Source organism: Homarus americanus, unplaced genomic scaffold (genome assembly GCF_018991925.1).
Source record: "Homarus americanus isolate GMGI-L3 unplaced genomic scaffold, GMGI_Hamer_2.0 scaffold18789, whole genome shotgun sequence".
Lineage (NCBI taxonomy): Eukaryota > Metazoa > Arthropoda > Malacostraca > Decapoda > Nephropidae > Homarus > Homarus americanus.
The window spans coordinates 211677-229549 of record NW_024728725.1 but is presented as its reverse complement, the minus strand read 5'-3'; the positions used below and the strand labels follow the sequence as shown (position 1 = coordinate 229549).

At 39.4% G+C, this 17873-nt stretch overlaps 1 protein-coding gene across 3 annotated transcripts in view; it reads left to right on the top strand.

The window, feature by feature from the left end:
* The window catches only part of LOC121866187 (homeobox protein abdominal-B-like), a 79296-nt gene that overhangs the window by 46750 nt on the left and 14673 nt on the right, over positions 1-17873 (top strand). For 2 of the 3 annotated variants that reach the window (XM_042365788.1, XM_042365789.1), the window contains one exon: positions 8244-8297. The exons of the other annotated variant lie outside the window; for it this stretch is intronic. In XM_042365788.1, the coding sequence (XP_042221722.1) occupies positions 8244-8297 (54 nt within the window). The remainder of the gene's footprint in view (positions 1-8243; positions 8298-17873) is intronic. 3 annotated transcript variants of the gene reach the window in all.

The following is a 17873-nucleotide window of genomic DNA, read 5'->3' as shown; positions in this document are numbered from 1 at the left end:
TATTAGGCTTCAGTTTGTCTATTTGCTTATTAACATCGTTACTAGTCACTACTATCTCGCTTAATTTGTTTTCTTCACTACCTCTGAATAGAGTCGGTGCCTCGGGTATCATGTTTAAATTTTTGGTGGTGAAAACTGTTAAAAATTATTTATTCAGATTATTGCTCATTTCTCCGTCGTTATCAGTTAGCTCGCCGGTATCTGAACTAGGGTAAGGTAGTTTGTCGTGTGTGTTAAAATTGACCATTCAGGTAGAAATGTACACCTGTGGGTTTATCGGGTACGTTCTGGTGTGTGTGTGTGTGTGTGTGTGTGTGTGTGTGCGTGTTATGCTTAGGGTCCATTTTGTGTGTGGGATAGCAAGTCTGTCTGTATGCACACCCCCGACACACGCACACACACACACACACACACACACACACACATACACATACAAGCGCATACCAAACAGACTCTCACACACCGCCTCACTATGCAGACAATAGTAGACTTACATAGAAACGCCCCCACACACACAACCCCTCACCTCCCTCTTCTACCCTCCCCTCCCCTCCCCTCCCCTCCCCTCACACACAAATGACCCAGCATCTCGACACTTCGCGCGACCGTCGAATTCCACTGCGAGAGGTCGTTCTCCCCTCGTTTGGAAATCTTGTTGTCTCTTCTTTATATGCAAGTGAGGGGGAGGGGGGGGGCGAGTCCGACCCTCCCCTTCCACTCTCTCTCCTCCCCCCCCTCTTCCCCTCCATCCCTGGTTATTGAGGACCACCCTGGGAGTGAAAGAGTGAGAGAGAGAGGGGAAAACTCACTCTTTTCCCCTCTGATGCCCTCCTCTCTTACTCACAGGTAGTGGAGGGGAGAAACTAATGGGAGATATGGAAAGGCCAAGTCAGAGGGAAAATTCGCAAGGAATATTTTTTTCAGGGGAATTTCCCCATCGGACGGGGGAAAATCAGGTGAGTGTCAGAGGGGGAGTTTATTTTCAAGGAGATAAAAAAAAAAGACTGAATCTGCAGAGGAAAATATAACGTTCGCTTTTCCCTTTTTTTTATTCTTGTAATCTGGTATCATCTTTTTTTATTTGTTTTTGTGTGTTCTGTTTTCTGGCTCATCCACACAGAAAAGAACCAATAGAAAGGGTCCGTCGTAAAGAGAAAAGGTCCCTCACAGAAAGAACACTTGGGGGGCTCTGGGCTAATGGAAGTCTGCCATCATTAGGCCTATCAAGAGACAAATCGGCATGGAGGTGATTTGGCACACGGCGAGTCGGGAGAGCCAGTGAGTGGTGAGAGAGAGAGAGAGAGAGCAGCCATTAGTGTGTAAGAGAGCAGAAAGGGTGACAGTGAGTGGGAAGGTAAAAGAAAAGGAAGAAGGAAGAGTAAAGGAGGAAATCCAATTGTTGTTTCTAGCTGAGGAAGAAAGTGATATAAATATAACAGTGAAATACAGTATACATATATAAATAACATCTCATATAAGACTAAATACTTATGCTATATGGTAATTTATTTTTAGTAGAAACTGGGGGGTACTTTACAGCAATAAGTGAATTACCATAAGTGACTTTTCTACCAGTAGTTGCCAGTTCTCATAATATTTGCTGATTTACACCCTCGTAGTCTCGGGTCTCCGCCACAACACACGTCCACTCGGTAGAAAATTGTTACTAATAAGAAAATTACCAGACATCATTTTGGACAATCAACTAGTCTCGTAATTTTTGTCTTGTAGTGTCGAGTTTGACGCACCTGCCACCTGGGGTAATTAGCCTTACCCTGTCCCTCCCCCTCCCAGCACCTCCCTCCACCTCCCGTTCTCCTCCCCCCTAAACCCCCGCACCCGTACCTCCTCCGCATCTCTACTCCTTCCGTACTCATTATTCTCCCATAACCCCTCTCCCTTAATAATTGTACCCCCCTCTTCCCGCACCTCTACGCCTACACCTTTATCTTCCCCCCACTCCTTTTCTCCCTCCCCTCCCGCACCTCTGGGATACCCTCCTCCCCCTCACCATTACACCCCCATCTCCCGCACTCCTACCTCCCAACACTCCCCCCTAACCCTCCCTCCCCCACCTCAAGACCTCTGAAATCAAGAGGGAGGAGGGGGGTGGGGGGAGGGGGTGGGGTGTGTGTGAATGAAGTTACTTGTTTGTAATTGTGGAAGAATTAGTTATCCTCTTTGGTTTCGTGCTTGTTTGCCTGGGAAGAACAACAACAATAATAACAACAACAACATGAATAACAATAACAAAAATGACAACGAAAACAGTAACAAGTATTTAATCAATTCCTATCTACCTATCTATCTATCAATCTATCTATCTATTGAGTGGTATTGTCATAAGGTCGATTTTCAATACAACACGAATTATAACCTCGGTCAGTTTGAGACACTTGGATATCTTCAACGCAAAGTATTTTCTGGTCTTCGGATACGTGCAAACTCGGCGATGGTATAGAATCTTGATGAAACATTATGAAAACTAAAAAAAAATAGTTCACTTTCTTATTTTTGTTTATTTTTGGTGGGGAAGGTAGGGAAAGGGGAAGAAAGGAGGGGGGGGGGAGAAGGGTGTAAGGGGGAAGAGGGTATAAGGGGGTGGGGGTCATCTTACTCTTCCTATTATGGGAAACTATACGATCTGATCACCTTGAGTTCAGTGATCACTTCCTTTAGTCATTAAACTCAAACGTGTTCACCCCGAGACAAGAATCATTATATAGGGCTTATCGTGGACACCTACACACACAGTTTGTCTACATCTCATCTATTTAGGGAAAAAACAAACATTATTTACTCAACTTTTATCTTGAAGAATAAACTAAATACGATTTTTTTTCCGAGAGAGAATAAAAGAAACGAAGGAAAAGAAAAAATAATTATTCTGGTCACTTACTTTAAAGTTTCTTACGTATTATTATTTTTTTTAGAATTTTCTTGAAATTTTCGTTTTTCTTATTCTTTGATATATGTTATCAAGGTGGAATTTCTTGTCCACCTTTATCGGTTTATGTTTTGTTTATCTTCCTCTCTGTTTTTCTTTCCTTCTCTCTGCCTTCCTTTGTCTTTTATTCTTTTACTCTATCTCTCTCACCCTCCCTTTGTTTCTCATCGTATATATGTATATTTGTTTCCCTCTATCTGTCTCTCTTGCTCTCCCCTTTGTTTTATTATCTATTCCTCTTTCTGTCTTTCTCTCTTTCTCTACCTTTGTTGTCTCATTCTCTCTGTGCCTCTATTTCTCTCTCCCTATACTTCCCTCACATTTCATCCCTCTCCACCTCTTGCTCTACAACAACTAGTGAGCCTCGCCCCTTCCCTTCACCACCCACACCTTGCCACCCCCCTCACGCTCACCCAGTCTAACGTGTGTGTTGACCTCTCTCATTCTCTCTCCCTCTCTCCTTCTCTCTCTCCCACATCCTTCATATTCTTCCTCGCTCTTTGTTCTCCTCCTCCTCCTCCTCCACTTTGATGAGACATTCTCCTCCTCCCCTGTGTGTAACTTTCTCTCTCTCATTTCTCCTAATCCACATCTCCCCCTCTGCTTATTCTCCCCAGCTGATCATTCCATCTTTCCTCAATTCCTTCCAACATGTATTTGGATTCGTCTGCCAATAGTTTTGTTTATGTAGGAATGTTGTAACCAGTCGGGTGTTGCTCGTTATACTATTTACCTTTTGCCAAACACACATACGTATTATTTTTTGTGGGGAGTGGATGGAAGGAAGGAGGGAGGGAGGGAGGGAGAGAGGTAAGGAGGGAAGGAGGGAGAGAGGGAGAGAGGGAAAGGATTGGTATATATATATTTTTTTCATGTTAATTGTTCGTGTTTTTCCCCCTCGTGATATTATGCATATGGACACTACTATCGATTCTCTTCATCCAAACTATGTTGCTGTGTAATCGACTCCCATCAAATTTGTGTTTATACTAACGCTTGTTTTGTTTACAGCTGAATGCATAATTTTGTTTTCGGGGGGAGGGTTGGGAGGGAGGGAGGGAGGGAGGGAGGGAGATAGAGATGGGACAGATAGGGAGGGGGAAGGAAGGGAGGGGTAAGGTAGGGAGGGGGAAGAAGGGCCTTTTGTTCTGCTTGTATGTAAATTTCATCACACGTTTATATCTGTATTGCTTGATGTTGATTTCTAAAATTTATACTTTTTTTTTTTGCATGATTTTTTCGCGAGTTGAAACCATTTTTAAACATGTTTTTCTATCTCTTAAAGCTGATTAAAAGAGTTAGAGATAAAAGAACAAAAAACTCCATTTATCGTCTTCAAAAAGTGACTTACAAATTACAAAGTGTTTCAAAAGTTAATGTAAACCAGGACTGACACCTCTGTAAACTGACTCTTTTTGGAACACCCTGTATTCTGTATAATAGTCCTACTTCCACACGCACTCATTTTTACACACACTATATCTTTTACACTCACAAAATTACAAGAGCCTATAAGATTCTGGTATTCTTAGTTTTCCTTTAAGTTATTCCCACCGTCCACCTTCTTCCTAACCTGTCTTATATTGCCAGGTGGTGTACGTCTCTTCATTTTCACCTTAACTAACTACCTTGCCCTAACTACACTAACTACCCTGCCTTAACTACACTAACTACCCTGCCCTAACTACACTAACTACCCTGCCTTAACTACACTAACTACCCTACCCTAACTACACTAACTACCCTACCCTAACTACACTAACTACCCTACCCTAACTACACTAACTACCCTACCCTAGCTACACTAACTACCCTGCCCTAACTACACTAACTACCCTGCCCTAGCTACTCTAAAGACCCTACCCTAACTACCGTAACAACCCCGCATTAGCTATCAATAATCCCTGTGAATGTGTGCCTGCATCCTTATATACACCTGCATGTATATCCTGTATATATTCAAATTACTATATTGCTGTATTTACCCAATGAATCCCCCTCGATGCTTATGTATATATGTATATAGTTATTAATCTGTATATTTTATTTTTCCCCTGTAGATAATTAATCCTTTGATGTTTTTTCCCTAATCTGATTCCTTTATTTAGTCTATGTAGTGATGTGTTTTGTTCTATGTATGTGTATTAATCCATTTACCCCTTTATTTAGCATTTTTTTGTATTTGTGGCATTTTATCGTCTCTTTCCTGTTTCTTTTTCCTATTTTCAACTTTATATCTTTTACTGCTCTTCTCATTTTTTGTTTTCTCAAATAATGATTAAATTTTCGCTTATGCTTTTTAAAATATTCATCTTTCAAGTTTTTTCCCGAAAATTTAATTACTTCCCTGCCAGTATGTTGATTACAGCTAAAGAAAAAAAAAACCTATGCAGAAATTCCCTAGTTTTATCATTTATCCATAACACTATTCATCTTATTATTTCCGCTGAGGTTACATAATATTTTCCTTTCTTATAAGATTTCTCACCTTTGTATGCTTTGTATGTTTTCCCCCACCATATTCATATTTTCCCCTCCCTCATATTGCTTTCTCCCCTTCCCATTCAGTGAATTTTTCCCTAACCTTATTATATTACTCCCCTAGAATGCTATATTGTTGCTCATTGTACCCTGCATTTCCCTTGTTTCCCCTGTAATAATGTTGTTATTTCCCTACTTTGCTACATGTTGTCTTTCCACACCTGGATACATTTCCCTACCTCCTTGTATTTCCCTCTCGTACCTTAATAATTTCCCCACCTGACTAGATTTCTCCATAACCCCTTATTTTCTGCTTTCACAACGCCTTAGTTTTCCCTGTCAATAGTATATTCCGTACATTCTTACTGCGTTTCTCTTTGTTATTATTAATGTTTATCTCATTATTTTGCATTTTTCGTCCTTCAGTCAGAATTATCTCCCCGCTCTTGCTGTATTTTACCAGCCATGATGTTTAGTTCACCCTAACAGTGTACACTTCTCCCCCACCACACAACCATTCTTCCCTGCTATCGAGTATCCGTTCCCCGTCGTATTGATTATCCAACCTCGATCCTTTCCACATCTTTTCACCCCTCGCCATTTTGCAAATCTCCCCACCACCACCATGCTTTATCTCCCCCACCATCCATTAAATACTTCTCCCCCCACCCCTCACTATATTGCGCTGCTGCCAACTTATATTTTTTTCCCTACATCTTAGTGTGCCAGACTATTTCTCCCCGGCACTCCACGTTTCTTCAGTCAAATTACGTCACACAGTTTTAGTTCATCACACAGCTTCATAGTTTCCATCACAGACTTTCTTGATGATGTTTCCAAGTGTTACATAAACCAAATTATTATATTTTTTGGTGAAACAAATGTTGATCCTAAGACAATATCACCTCTTCAAAACAATATAATAGTGTCTCCCCCCCACGTTATATTTCTCAGTGACAAAACAGTTCTTCTCATCTGATATAACGTGTCTATCACTGACTACAACTTACCATCTAGTACATGATTAATTTATCTCATCGAAGATCTACCAATGTTTCAAAAAATCGTTTTCTTATCGATACACAACTAAATTATCCCCACAATACTTTTCACTGACCAAAACTCCATAATTTACCCTAATATGTTAATCAATTTATCCTGTAATCGTTTCTACCCCAGTACTATTTATTTTCATTTCCCTATAGATCAATATGTTGCAGCCATATCTTTCCCTGTCTGATTTTAAATTGATTATTATTTATGTCTAACTCTTTATTTATCAATACCTGTTATTCACCTTTTCTGTCACTATTTAATTCTTTTTTTTTATGGAATTATTGCATATCCTAAACCATGGCCTAAGATTACTTTATCTATGAAATCTATTTTCTCTATCTGATTTTCTTTTCCAGGGTAGACTATTTTATTTTCTGGTGAGATGTATTGATAGGAGTGTTTATTTTGTTTTTCTTTATTACTGTGCCTGTATTTACTCTCTTCTCTCTTATGTTTAATTTATCTTCCTTCTTATATTATTATTTGCCTTTTCTTATTCTCTAAATTCATTCTCATTTCTCCCTTAGTCTTTATTTCTCTCTTTTGTTTCTCTTTCTCTCCCCCTCTCTTATACCTACACGTCTCTTTCTCAGTTCACATTGCATATAAACTTTGACCTTTCTCTCCATCTCTCTTCCCCTCCCTTCAGTTATATCTCTCCATCACCCCCTATTTCCACTCCCTTGGTCTTTAAATCCTCTCTTCTTATCCTTAATTCCATCACACCAGACTTCCCTTTTCCCTTCCTACTTATCCATCGACCCTTCCATCTCTCTCTCCCCCCTCCCTCCCTATTGGCCTCTCTCTCTCCCCTCCTACTTCCATCCCTCCTTCATTACCTTCCTTTTATCCTCTCCCTCTCTCCATCCCTTTTGTCCTCCCCACCTTCGTTCCCTACCTTACTCCCTTCCTTCTTCCCTCTTTCCCTTCCGGAGTTCTCAAATACCCCCTTGCAAAATCTTTTCCATCTCATTGAAATTTCCATAAGGCTCCATCACGTTCTCCCAACAAAACCCGTCAGGAGCTATTTCTTTTTTAACCTATTCTTTCCATCAACCTCCATCACATTACTCCAGTCCCCCTCTCTCACTATTCCATCGCCCTAAACCTTTTCTGCTACCAGTTCCATCACTTACTACGTAAAACGTCTCTTTTCCATCACTCTGCTCCCTCTCTCCCTCTCTCTTCCCTCACTATCAACATTCCATTACTCCTTACCAATATTCCATCACTATTCCATCAACCTCTGACATCTCCCCTCAGCATTCCATCCTCAAACCTTTCCTCTTCTACCCTGCGGCCCTTTCCCTTAAACTACTACATACCATCACCTCCACCCTTCCATCATTCCAGTCTCTCTGTTGCACTGTTCCATTTACCCCTTCCCCTTTCTCCTTTCTTGTCTCATCCCTTCCATATACCATATAATCTTCACGGCTCTCTCTCTCTCTCTCTCTCTCTCTCTCTCTCTCTCTCCATAAACATTTTCACCACCACCATCCTACAACTATTTATATATCTTCCCCCACCACCACCACCACTATTGTATATATACATACAGTACATATATACAAATCTTCTCCTACAACTACCACTATTCCATACACATATACACATACATCTTCCTCTACCACCTGTACACTAGACAAATCCCCCCCACACTACCACAAGGCTATTTCTCCCCTACTCTATTATATTTTCCCCTGCTGCCAATCTGCCATTCCACACTATTAAGGTTTTAACGTTTGGGTGCTTGCAGATGCGAACACTGGGAGTTTCTGGCTGTACGGGGGAAAGGGAAACCCGCTGTTAGGTATGAGAATATGTTAAATTTTATATGTACTTGAGTTTACACCACCATTTGTCACACGTTACTAAAAAAAAATGGCACTTATACATATGTGTGTTTTTTTTATAATTTACTTAAAAAAAAAAAAAAAGAGGAATTTATATTTATATATCCATTTTCTGGGACTGTGGTTATTAATCTTTTATTTTTTAGCACATGCACATATTTATCAACACATTATTATTATTATTATAATTTGTATTTGAGGTATTGTTAGTTATATGCATTTATGTTATTGTTTGGAATCACCTGATGATTAGTCTCCCTAGTTTATTTCACCTTAGTATTAGCCACCCTAAAGGTAACCTCACCCAGCATATCCTAGCCTGTCCTAATATAAGGTAATGTAATGAAACCTAACCTATCCAAACGTAATCTAATTTAACTGAACCTAACCTAACCTAAAGAAATGTAATGTAATGTAACATAACCTAATCTAACCTAACTTAATCTAACCTTTACTTAACCCCCCAGGTAACGTTAGGGTGAGTGTTCAATCATCAGGTGAAATAAGCTGGATGGTTAATCTTTAGGTGATCCATTGTTTGTTTGCTTATACTGTATATATATATATATATATATATATATATATATATATATATATATATATATATATATATATATATATATATATATATATATATATATATATATATATATATATTTATGAAAAAAGACAAAAAAACTAGCAGAAAAGTTTGCGTTAGTTATAAGTGAAAGGTTTTTTTTACCATTCGCCCAGGGTACATCAATATTTCAGGCACGCTCGCGATGGCAAATGTCGAGTCTGTATTCACAAACATCACTCAAGACGGTCGACCAGCTCTCTCTCTCTCTCTCTCTCTCTCTCTCTCTCTCTCTCTGGAATTACTCCTTTCCTCCCCTTTGTTCTAGGTCCCATTCCCTCCCCCTTCCCTCCCCTTTCCCTTAGCTACCCTTCTCTCATCCCCTATCCATTTACCCTCCTAGCCCCATTCTCAGTTAACTTAGTCTCCCCTTTTCCCCATTTTCCCTCCCCATAAACCCTTATTCCCCTTAACCCTTCCCCCCCTCCAGGTCTCCACCTCCTTCTCCCTCCCAAAACCCCTCCTCTATATCCTCAAAATGCCTCCGTGATCCCAGTAAAGGTGTCTCTTCTTTCTGGAGGTCCTACTCAATGCAGTTAGTCAAGTTTGAGGTTTTCCGAGCCTTTGGATATATCAGTCGAGGGTCTTTCAACTATCTCTTATTTCTTTTCCTGTTTTTTTCTAGGGTATTTTATTTTCGTGATACGGAATAAGAAACATGTATAATATTATATCCTGGGAAAAAACAAGTGTTGTGTATTGTGAACCTGGAGTTGCAATGATGTTTAATACAATTTTCCTTAATATGATTATTATTCATTAACATTTACTAAATTATATGCCAGATTTAACTAATCCTTTTATTCAATTACAGCTTTCATGTCTTCGAAATTTACAAAGATATAATTCATATTAATCCAAGTCTCTTTTTACACCACAGTATCTAATATACCTATAATTTCTTTAACAAAATTTCTTACAGATTATATACATGTTTCATAAATGTACATAATTATCATAAATATTTACATTCTAGATTCGTGTAAACCTTATGAGTTATATTACTGACCAGTGTTGTTGTGTTTCAATAAGTCTCGACATTTGGAATCCTAAAATCTCTCCAAGTTTCCTTAATTACAGCATTTATTAGATTAAATTTTTCCCCCCCTCATAATTATTCGTAATAACTCGTAATATCAGAGTATATATTTACATTTATTATCTAGACACTTTTATCTTAACTCGTTAATTATTCTGTCATATTTTCTTTATTTTTTTTTTCGAAGCGACATTCTGGTATATTTTTGTTCATGTAGTGTTGTGTGATTCGCCTCGTGTATGGACCAACATCGTCTAGTGTGTGTGTGTGTGTGTGTGTGTGTGTGTGTGTGTGTGTGTGTGTGATAATAATAATAATGAAATTGGGTGTTGCCATTTGTCATATTGTCTCATATTCTTGAATTTGTCTACGTTACCTATTTCGTTCCTATTATTCTAGGTGAGAAAGGAAATAGGCGTTTATTACCTCTAAAATGGTTGCCTATTTAGTCTCAGGTTTCATAGAATATAAATTATTTTTTCTGTAATTGGATTAATTATTGTATGACTCTTATGTTTTATATATCGGTGGATAATCACTAATTGGATACCCATTTCATCTCCATTTTCGTTGTGACAAGACCCATTATTCAACAAAATTTTGATGTATGAAAAAATGGGTGTCTATTTGTACATAACCTCTTGATGCAATTCCTATTAAAACTTATATCGTGGGAGAGGATAATTTAATTGGATGACAGTTTTGTATCTAATTTCATGGTTAAAAATGACTATTATTATTATACGTGTACCTATTTTTGTGACGAATTTCGTGGTTAGATAAACTATTAAATGGGTGTTTCTTTTCTTTTCAGTTTCGTGGGGTAGGTACTATGATCGTGAGCCTATTTCGTCTCCTATTTCCTGATTACACGAACAGTTAATAGTCATAATATATTTTATTCTGTCTTCTCTATTGTTGAATGTTTATGGAATTGATTGTTTTGTTATCTTAGATTACTTAATACAATGTTTATTATAGTAATGATATGATATATTAATAGTGATAAAATATGAATGTTAGTAATAATAATAATAATAATAATAATAATAATAATAATAATAATAATAAAAATGACGATAGAATTTACCCGGTACATTAGGATAAATAACAATATAAAAATTGAATAGCTCAATAAATTAGAGTTATATAAGTAAAAGCATAAATTTAACTGTCACGTTACACAATAAACACACACACACACACATACACACACACACACACAAACACACACACACATACACACATACACACACACACATACACACACACACACACACACACGCACAGCCATCTGCTCTAACAACATGAACCTGAAATAAGATCACATGGACTCACCTCTATTTCCCGGTCATAAAAAGCGAGCATGAATAGGCGTGACAACACCCCCCATTAATGTTCACTTCCTGTCACTCCACCCCCATGTTAAATAGTCTCCCCATGAAGTACTTCCTTTATTTAATACTGACCATGATAATATTAAACTTCCCTCTCCCCCATGTGACTCTCTCTCTCCCCATGTGACTCTCCCCCATGTGACTCATTCTCTCCACATGTGACTCTCCCCCATGTGATTCCTTCTCTCCCCATGTGACTCCTTCTCTCCACATGTGACTCTCCCCTATGTGACTCATTCTCTCCCCATGTGACTCATTTTCTCCACATGTGACTCTCCCCCATGTGACTCATGATTCAAGATAGTTTCTCTCCCATTTACCTTATGAGTCAATTATGGCCTATGAGTACAAGTGTTTCGTTGCTGTGTGTGGTATGATAAGTAACTTTCTATGTAAGTCCCTTAGTTTTCCTCCCTTTCTCCTACCTTTCCTTTCCCCTTTCTTCCCTTTCTCACTATTTCTCTCTCTCTCTCCCTACTTCCCTCTCTCTTTTTCTCTTTCCCCCTTTCCCCCTTTCCATTTCTCTCCCCTCTCTCTTCTATCCTCCCTCCCTCGTGTGGCGCCAGTAAGGGCCTCAGTGTTGGCGCTTGGTGTCCTCTCACGCACACACGCGAGCCGCTCGTTTCTACGCACATGCCTGCGTTCATACGAATACCTACACATACATGGATTAACGCGTGCACGCTGGGGATAGCGCGTTGCAAAAACACACGCGCGCCCACATGCACATATACGGTTACACTCTCCTACACACACATACGCACACACCCATCCTGCAACACACACACACACACACACACACACCTCTCTCTTTCTCCCTCCCTTCTCCAAATAAACACACAAGGACCACACAGACGAAAAACAAGTCCCGGCTACTGTCACCAGCAACACACTCACACAAACACAAACACGATTAGATCAGAGGCTTGACATCGACACTGACAACAAAGAAGAACAACAAAAACAACACTGAATGGCAACATCTCACCTCATTTGCATATCTTATCTCGACAAATTTATCCAAGAATTGAAAACATTCAACTTGGGGAGTAACTGGCAACACCAACACCACCACCTCCTCGTCCTTCTTATCATCCTTCTTTGTCCTCCTTATCCTTCATCTCTTCTTCTTCGTTCTCCTCCTCATCCTTTTTCTCTTCTTCGTCGTCCTCCTCCTCATCATTCTGCTCTTCCTCATCGCCCTCCTCGTCACTCTAAGACAATGTTCGGGAATTTAGGGACGTGGGGGTGAGTGTTTGCCTGTGTTTATGTAACATCATTTTTGGCATCGTCGTCTCCCTCTCTCTCTCTCTCTCTCTCTCTCTCTCTCTCTCTCTCACACACACACACACACACACACACACACACACACACACACACACACACACACACACACACACACACACACAAACAAAATTTCCACCACTGGCAACGTGTTGGGGTGTTGGGTTTTCTCGTTATTAGCCAATAAAAGGGGAAAGGGAAATGGGAAAGGAAGGGGAAGAAGGGAGGAAGGGGAGAGGAAGGAGTAGATGATCGCATGGACAACGTTAAGAAAGAGAGATACAAAGAGAAAGAGACAGGGGGGGTAATGGTCAAATGGAGAAAGAAAATCAAGCGAGCAATTTAAATTTTCATGTCACGTTGACCAGAAGTTGAAGAAAAAATCGAAATTATAAATTAATATTTAATGAAGACGTAATTGAAGATAAAGAACATTAGGAAGGCAGTAAGCGTGATAACTACATATACGAGGAAAGAAGATAAGATAAAGGAAGTAATACAATAAAAACTAAAAAAAATAAAATTAAGAGGGAGTAAGAGTGGAAAATGAAGAAGAAGAAGAAGAAGAAAGTTCAATTGTTGAAGTGGATATAAGAGATGAGAAGAAGGGGTGGAGGGAAGGAGGGGATGGACGGTGGGAAAGAGTAAGGAAGAAGGGAGGAAGGGAGGGACGGAGGGAGGGAGAGAGGGAAGGAAGGAGGGAGTGAGTGAGGAAAGATAGATGAAACGAGGAGAAGGAGACGTGACAAGCGAGGATAATAAAGAGGAGTTAAGGCCCAGGGGAGAATCCAACACGCCACTAAGACGGCGAACAGGGAAGAAGGAAAAACGTTCGGATAAACAAGGAAAAATCTGAAGAAGGAAAAAAAAGAAGAGAAAATTTGAGAGAAATTTATAAATATGAATAAGAGGAAAATTTAGAGGAAGAATAAATAAAAAAAATAGTGAGAGTCAACAAAAGCAATGGAGGAGAATAGTTGACGAGGAAATGGAAAAAAAATGGAAAATGGAGTTCGAAAAATAACAGAAAATGGGACAGAGTGATCGTCAGAGAATTGGAGCAAGGGAAAAATAAATAAACGAGGAGGATATGGGAGAAACTGAGAGGGGAGAGACAGTAGGGAGACAGACACGATTCCTACCAGGTGGTGTTGGGAGGGGGGGGTGAGGGGTAGGAGAGAGGGTGGGGAAAAAGGGAGTGAGGGGCTTGGGAGAGAGAGTGAGTTGTCGTTAGAAGAGGGTGAGGAGAGGAAGGTAGAGGAAGAGGGAGAAGAGAGAGAAATGGAAACGATTAATTGATGGGGATAAGAGGAAAATGAGGAAAGGGTGAAGGAAAGCAGAGGGGTGGAGGGAGGGAGAGAGAGGGAGGGAGGCAGGGAGGAAGGAAATAGGAAGTTAGATAGAAGGGGAGGCGCTGGGACAGGAAGAGGCGAACACACTGGAGTAGAAAAAAGAATAAAGGAAATTGAGGGGCATTAGCGCAACACCTGACCCATGGTGGCCCGGGGCGGCAGCTGAGGCCATTACCAGCAGAAGGACAGTACAAAATGGTAGATTACAACCACGTCCACCATAACGCACTGTATCTCTCTGTTGCTGTAATTCGTATCACAATGAATACCTCCCCCCCCCTCCTCCTTCCTCCCTAAAAAAAAAAGGTTAATATTAGGGGTTTATTATGTCGTATAAATTATTTTAATACTGTGTGACTTGTATAGACTCACTCGATCCCCACTTCACTCCTCCCCACAACAACAACAAAATGATAAGGATATAAATATGATTTAACTTATTATCCGGGTGGGTTTTTTGCCGAACCTTTGTATCGAAAATAAAAACTCACGATCTTTTTCGCCTTTATAGAATTCAGTGATTTACCTGACCCTCCGCCTCTAAAAACCAATCAGCCTTCCTCCCGACCTTAACGGAAATAAACTTTGAGAAACAATTTGGTTTAACTCACTGTATATATATATATATATATATATATATATATATATATATATATATATATATATATATATATATATATATATAAGAGGAAAATATCGAGTACCATCAGTCGATTTATTTGTAATATATCATTGCACACCATTTACTCATTTACATCAGCAAAGTCCTACGATCAGAATATTTCCAGCAAGTGTTAATTAATTCGTTTTCTTTGTACTTCGAAAGGCGTTTTGGTTATCAGTTCGTTTCACACCATGATCAACGTGTGTGTAGGTGTGTGTGTTTGTGTTTGTGTGGTGTACACGTGTCACTGATTACGTGTAAACATATGTATCTGAGTGTGCGTGTGGTAGCGTGTTTATGTCTGTCTATGTATATGCGTGTGTGTGTCTTCACGTGTCAACAAATTTACGTCGTATGGTATAATATATTTGACAGGAGATACTATCTACACATGAGATCATTGTACGTACAACATGCAACACGTTAGTGGTATATATATATATATATATATATATATATATATATATATATATATATATATATATATATATATATTATTATTATTATATTATATTATATTACATTATTATATCACATATTATTATTATTATTATTATTATTATTATTATATTTATTATTATTATTATTATTATTATTATTATTATTATTTATTATTATTATTATTATTATTATTATCATTATTATTATTATTATTATATTATTATAATTATAATTATTATCATTATCATCATTATCGTAATATTTATAAAATATTCATTTCATAATTACCAGTATTTTTGTATCTTATTCTAAAGAAAGAAAACACACACACACACACACACACACACACACACACACACACACACACACACACAGAGGCATTTCCCTCCTAGTACAGTTGGTCAACTTTCACCTGATCCCTCCATTACTTTGCTTGTTCCTCCTGTTTACGTCTCACTGCCTCCTATTATTATTAGAGATTTTTACCTTAATTTTTGTCACTTTAACTGATTAGTGTTATGACGATTCCCACTTAGAGTCTTGCTGTAATTCTAACGTCATTTTCCTTGTTGTCTTTGCGATGTTGTTTAAGAACAATTGTTTAATACTTCGCCCAATTCATCGCCGTTATGATTTAATGAAATATAACATCGTAGGAAACTGTAGGACGCCATACAATTGTTATGGAGTATAATTACGGGTTTGAGAAGTAGTATATAAGGGGTCTTTAGGTAATTTTATTACATTTCTATACACTGTATTTTCTTTTTCTTCTTCTAATTATTGTAAATAGAAAACTACTAGTAATAATGTAGTAAATGATGAAATGTTCTCTCTTTTTTCCGCAATCAAGCAATTTACAAGACTCCTGTAGTACTGTAAATATCCCAATATTTACTGTTGGTCATTATAGCCGTAATGTATAAAGCTATTCACTAAAATTTAACCTAATGAGAATTTTCCACGGAGCTAATACTGAACGGAAGTTGGTTTCGGGGTCCCTTGTGTCGACCAGGAGCCGCTGTGGGCACCGCACCGGACCTGACTGACAGGGAGGGAGGGGACTTAGGGGAGGAGAGAGAGTGGGAGGGAGGGAGGGAGGGAGAGGGGATGGGAGGGAGGGAAGGAGGGAGGGAGGGTGGTGATCGGAGTAACTCGTTCCTCCCCCAGTAGATGGCGTCGTGATGCACTTTGGGAGGGGTGGTAGTGACTGAGTGAGTGAGTGAGTTAGTCGCGTGACTCTCTCTCTCTCTCTCTCTCTTACCCTGCTGGGAAGGGAGGAAGGGAGTTCAGGAGTGAGGGGAGAAATGGGTTGAGGGAGAGGTGTAGGGAGGGGAAACAGACCATAGTAAAGCCTTGGGTGGGCTGGCGAGGATAGTGACGACCAAGGGAGGAAGAATTGAGGTGGATCTTAGTAGGTTAAGTGAGAGACAGATAAACAAAAAGACACAGACACAGCGAAGAGATGAACAGATCGACGAATGGTTGAAACTGGAAGATAGGAGTGATTGGGAATAGGATGAATGAACCGATAACTAGGGAGAGGAGGAGGAGGAGGATGAACAGAGTGGTGACGGGTAGGAGGGCAGAGGTTGGGTTAGTAGTCTGTTTGGGAAAGTTGAGAGTGCGAGGAAGGGAGGACAACGAGGGCATCGAGGACGGGAGGACAACGAGAGCATCGAGGAAGGGAGGACAACGAGAGCATCGAGGACGGGAGGACAACGAGAGCATCGAGGACGGGAGGACAACGAGAGCATCGAGGACGGAAAGAACAGAACTGAAGGGATAGAAGATAAAAGTAAAGCGAAAACAATAGAGATACGAATATGAGAAAGGAATAGGGAATAATTCGGGGGAAATAAAGTAAATTGAGGAAGAAATAAATGAAATTGGGACAACATATGGTCAAATTAGGACGTAAGAGGGTAAAATTACTGAGGAATTCAATTTTATTACAGAGAAATAAGGTGTGTGTGTGTGTGTGTGTGTGTGTGTGTGTGTGTGTGTGTGTGTGTGTGTGACCTCTACAGGTTATTGAAATCTGAGCGAAATAAGACAAAATAGGTAATAAATAAGAAGAAATGGCAATAAATAAGAATACGCAATAAATAAGTAGACAGAGGGAATAAATAAGATAAAATTGGATAAAAAATACATCTCGGGATGCTATGACAGGAATAAACAGACATATAATCGATAAATAAGATAAATAGGAGAACCATAAGATAAAATAAGAGGGATATAAGAAAATAAAAGAGTGGAATTGGAAGAAGAAATGGAAATTGGACAGAAATGGAGAAAGTAAGGCAAACGCGAAAGGAAATAAGAAGAAAGACTGAAAAAGATGTCGAATGGTGGAAGACGAGAGAGAGAGAGAGAGTCATCACTGGGTTTGGATAGGAAGAAGTGATGATGTAGATGAAGGGGGCAGGAGAGAAAGGGTGAAGGTTGAGGATGGTGATAGTAGTGGTGGAGGATTGTGACGGAGGAGGAAGGGAGAGGAGAAGGATGAAGCAGCGAATGGGAACTTCCTCCACCTTCCTTATCCATCCCTCACCCCACATCCACCCCTAACCCCCCCTTCCATCCCTCTTATCCACCTCACCTCCATCCACCCCCCACTACCATCTCCATCCACTTCGTCACAGTGATGGATAGAAGCTCTCGGTGTGTGAGAGGAGAATATTCTTGTTTACGGTAAAAGTTTTAAGTTAATTCATCCAGAAACGAAGGAATG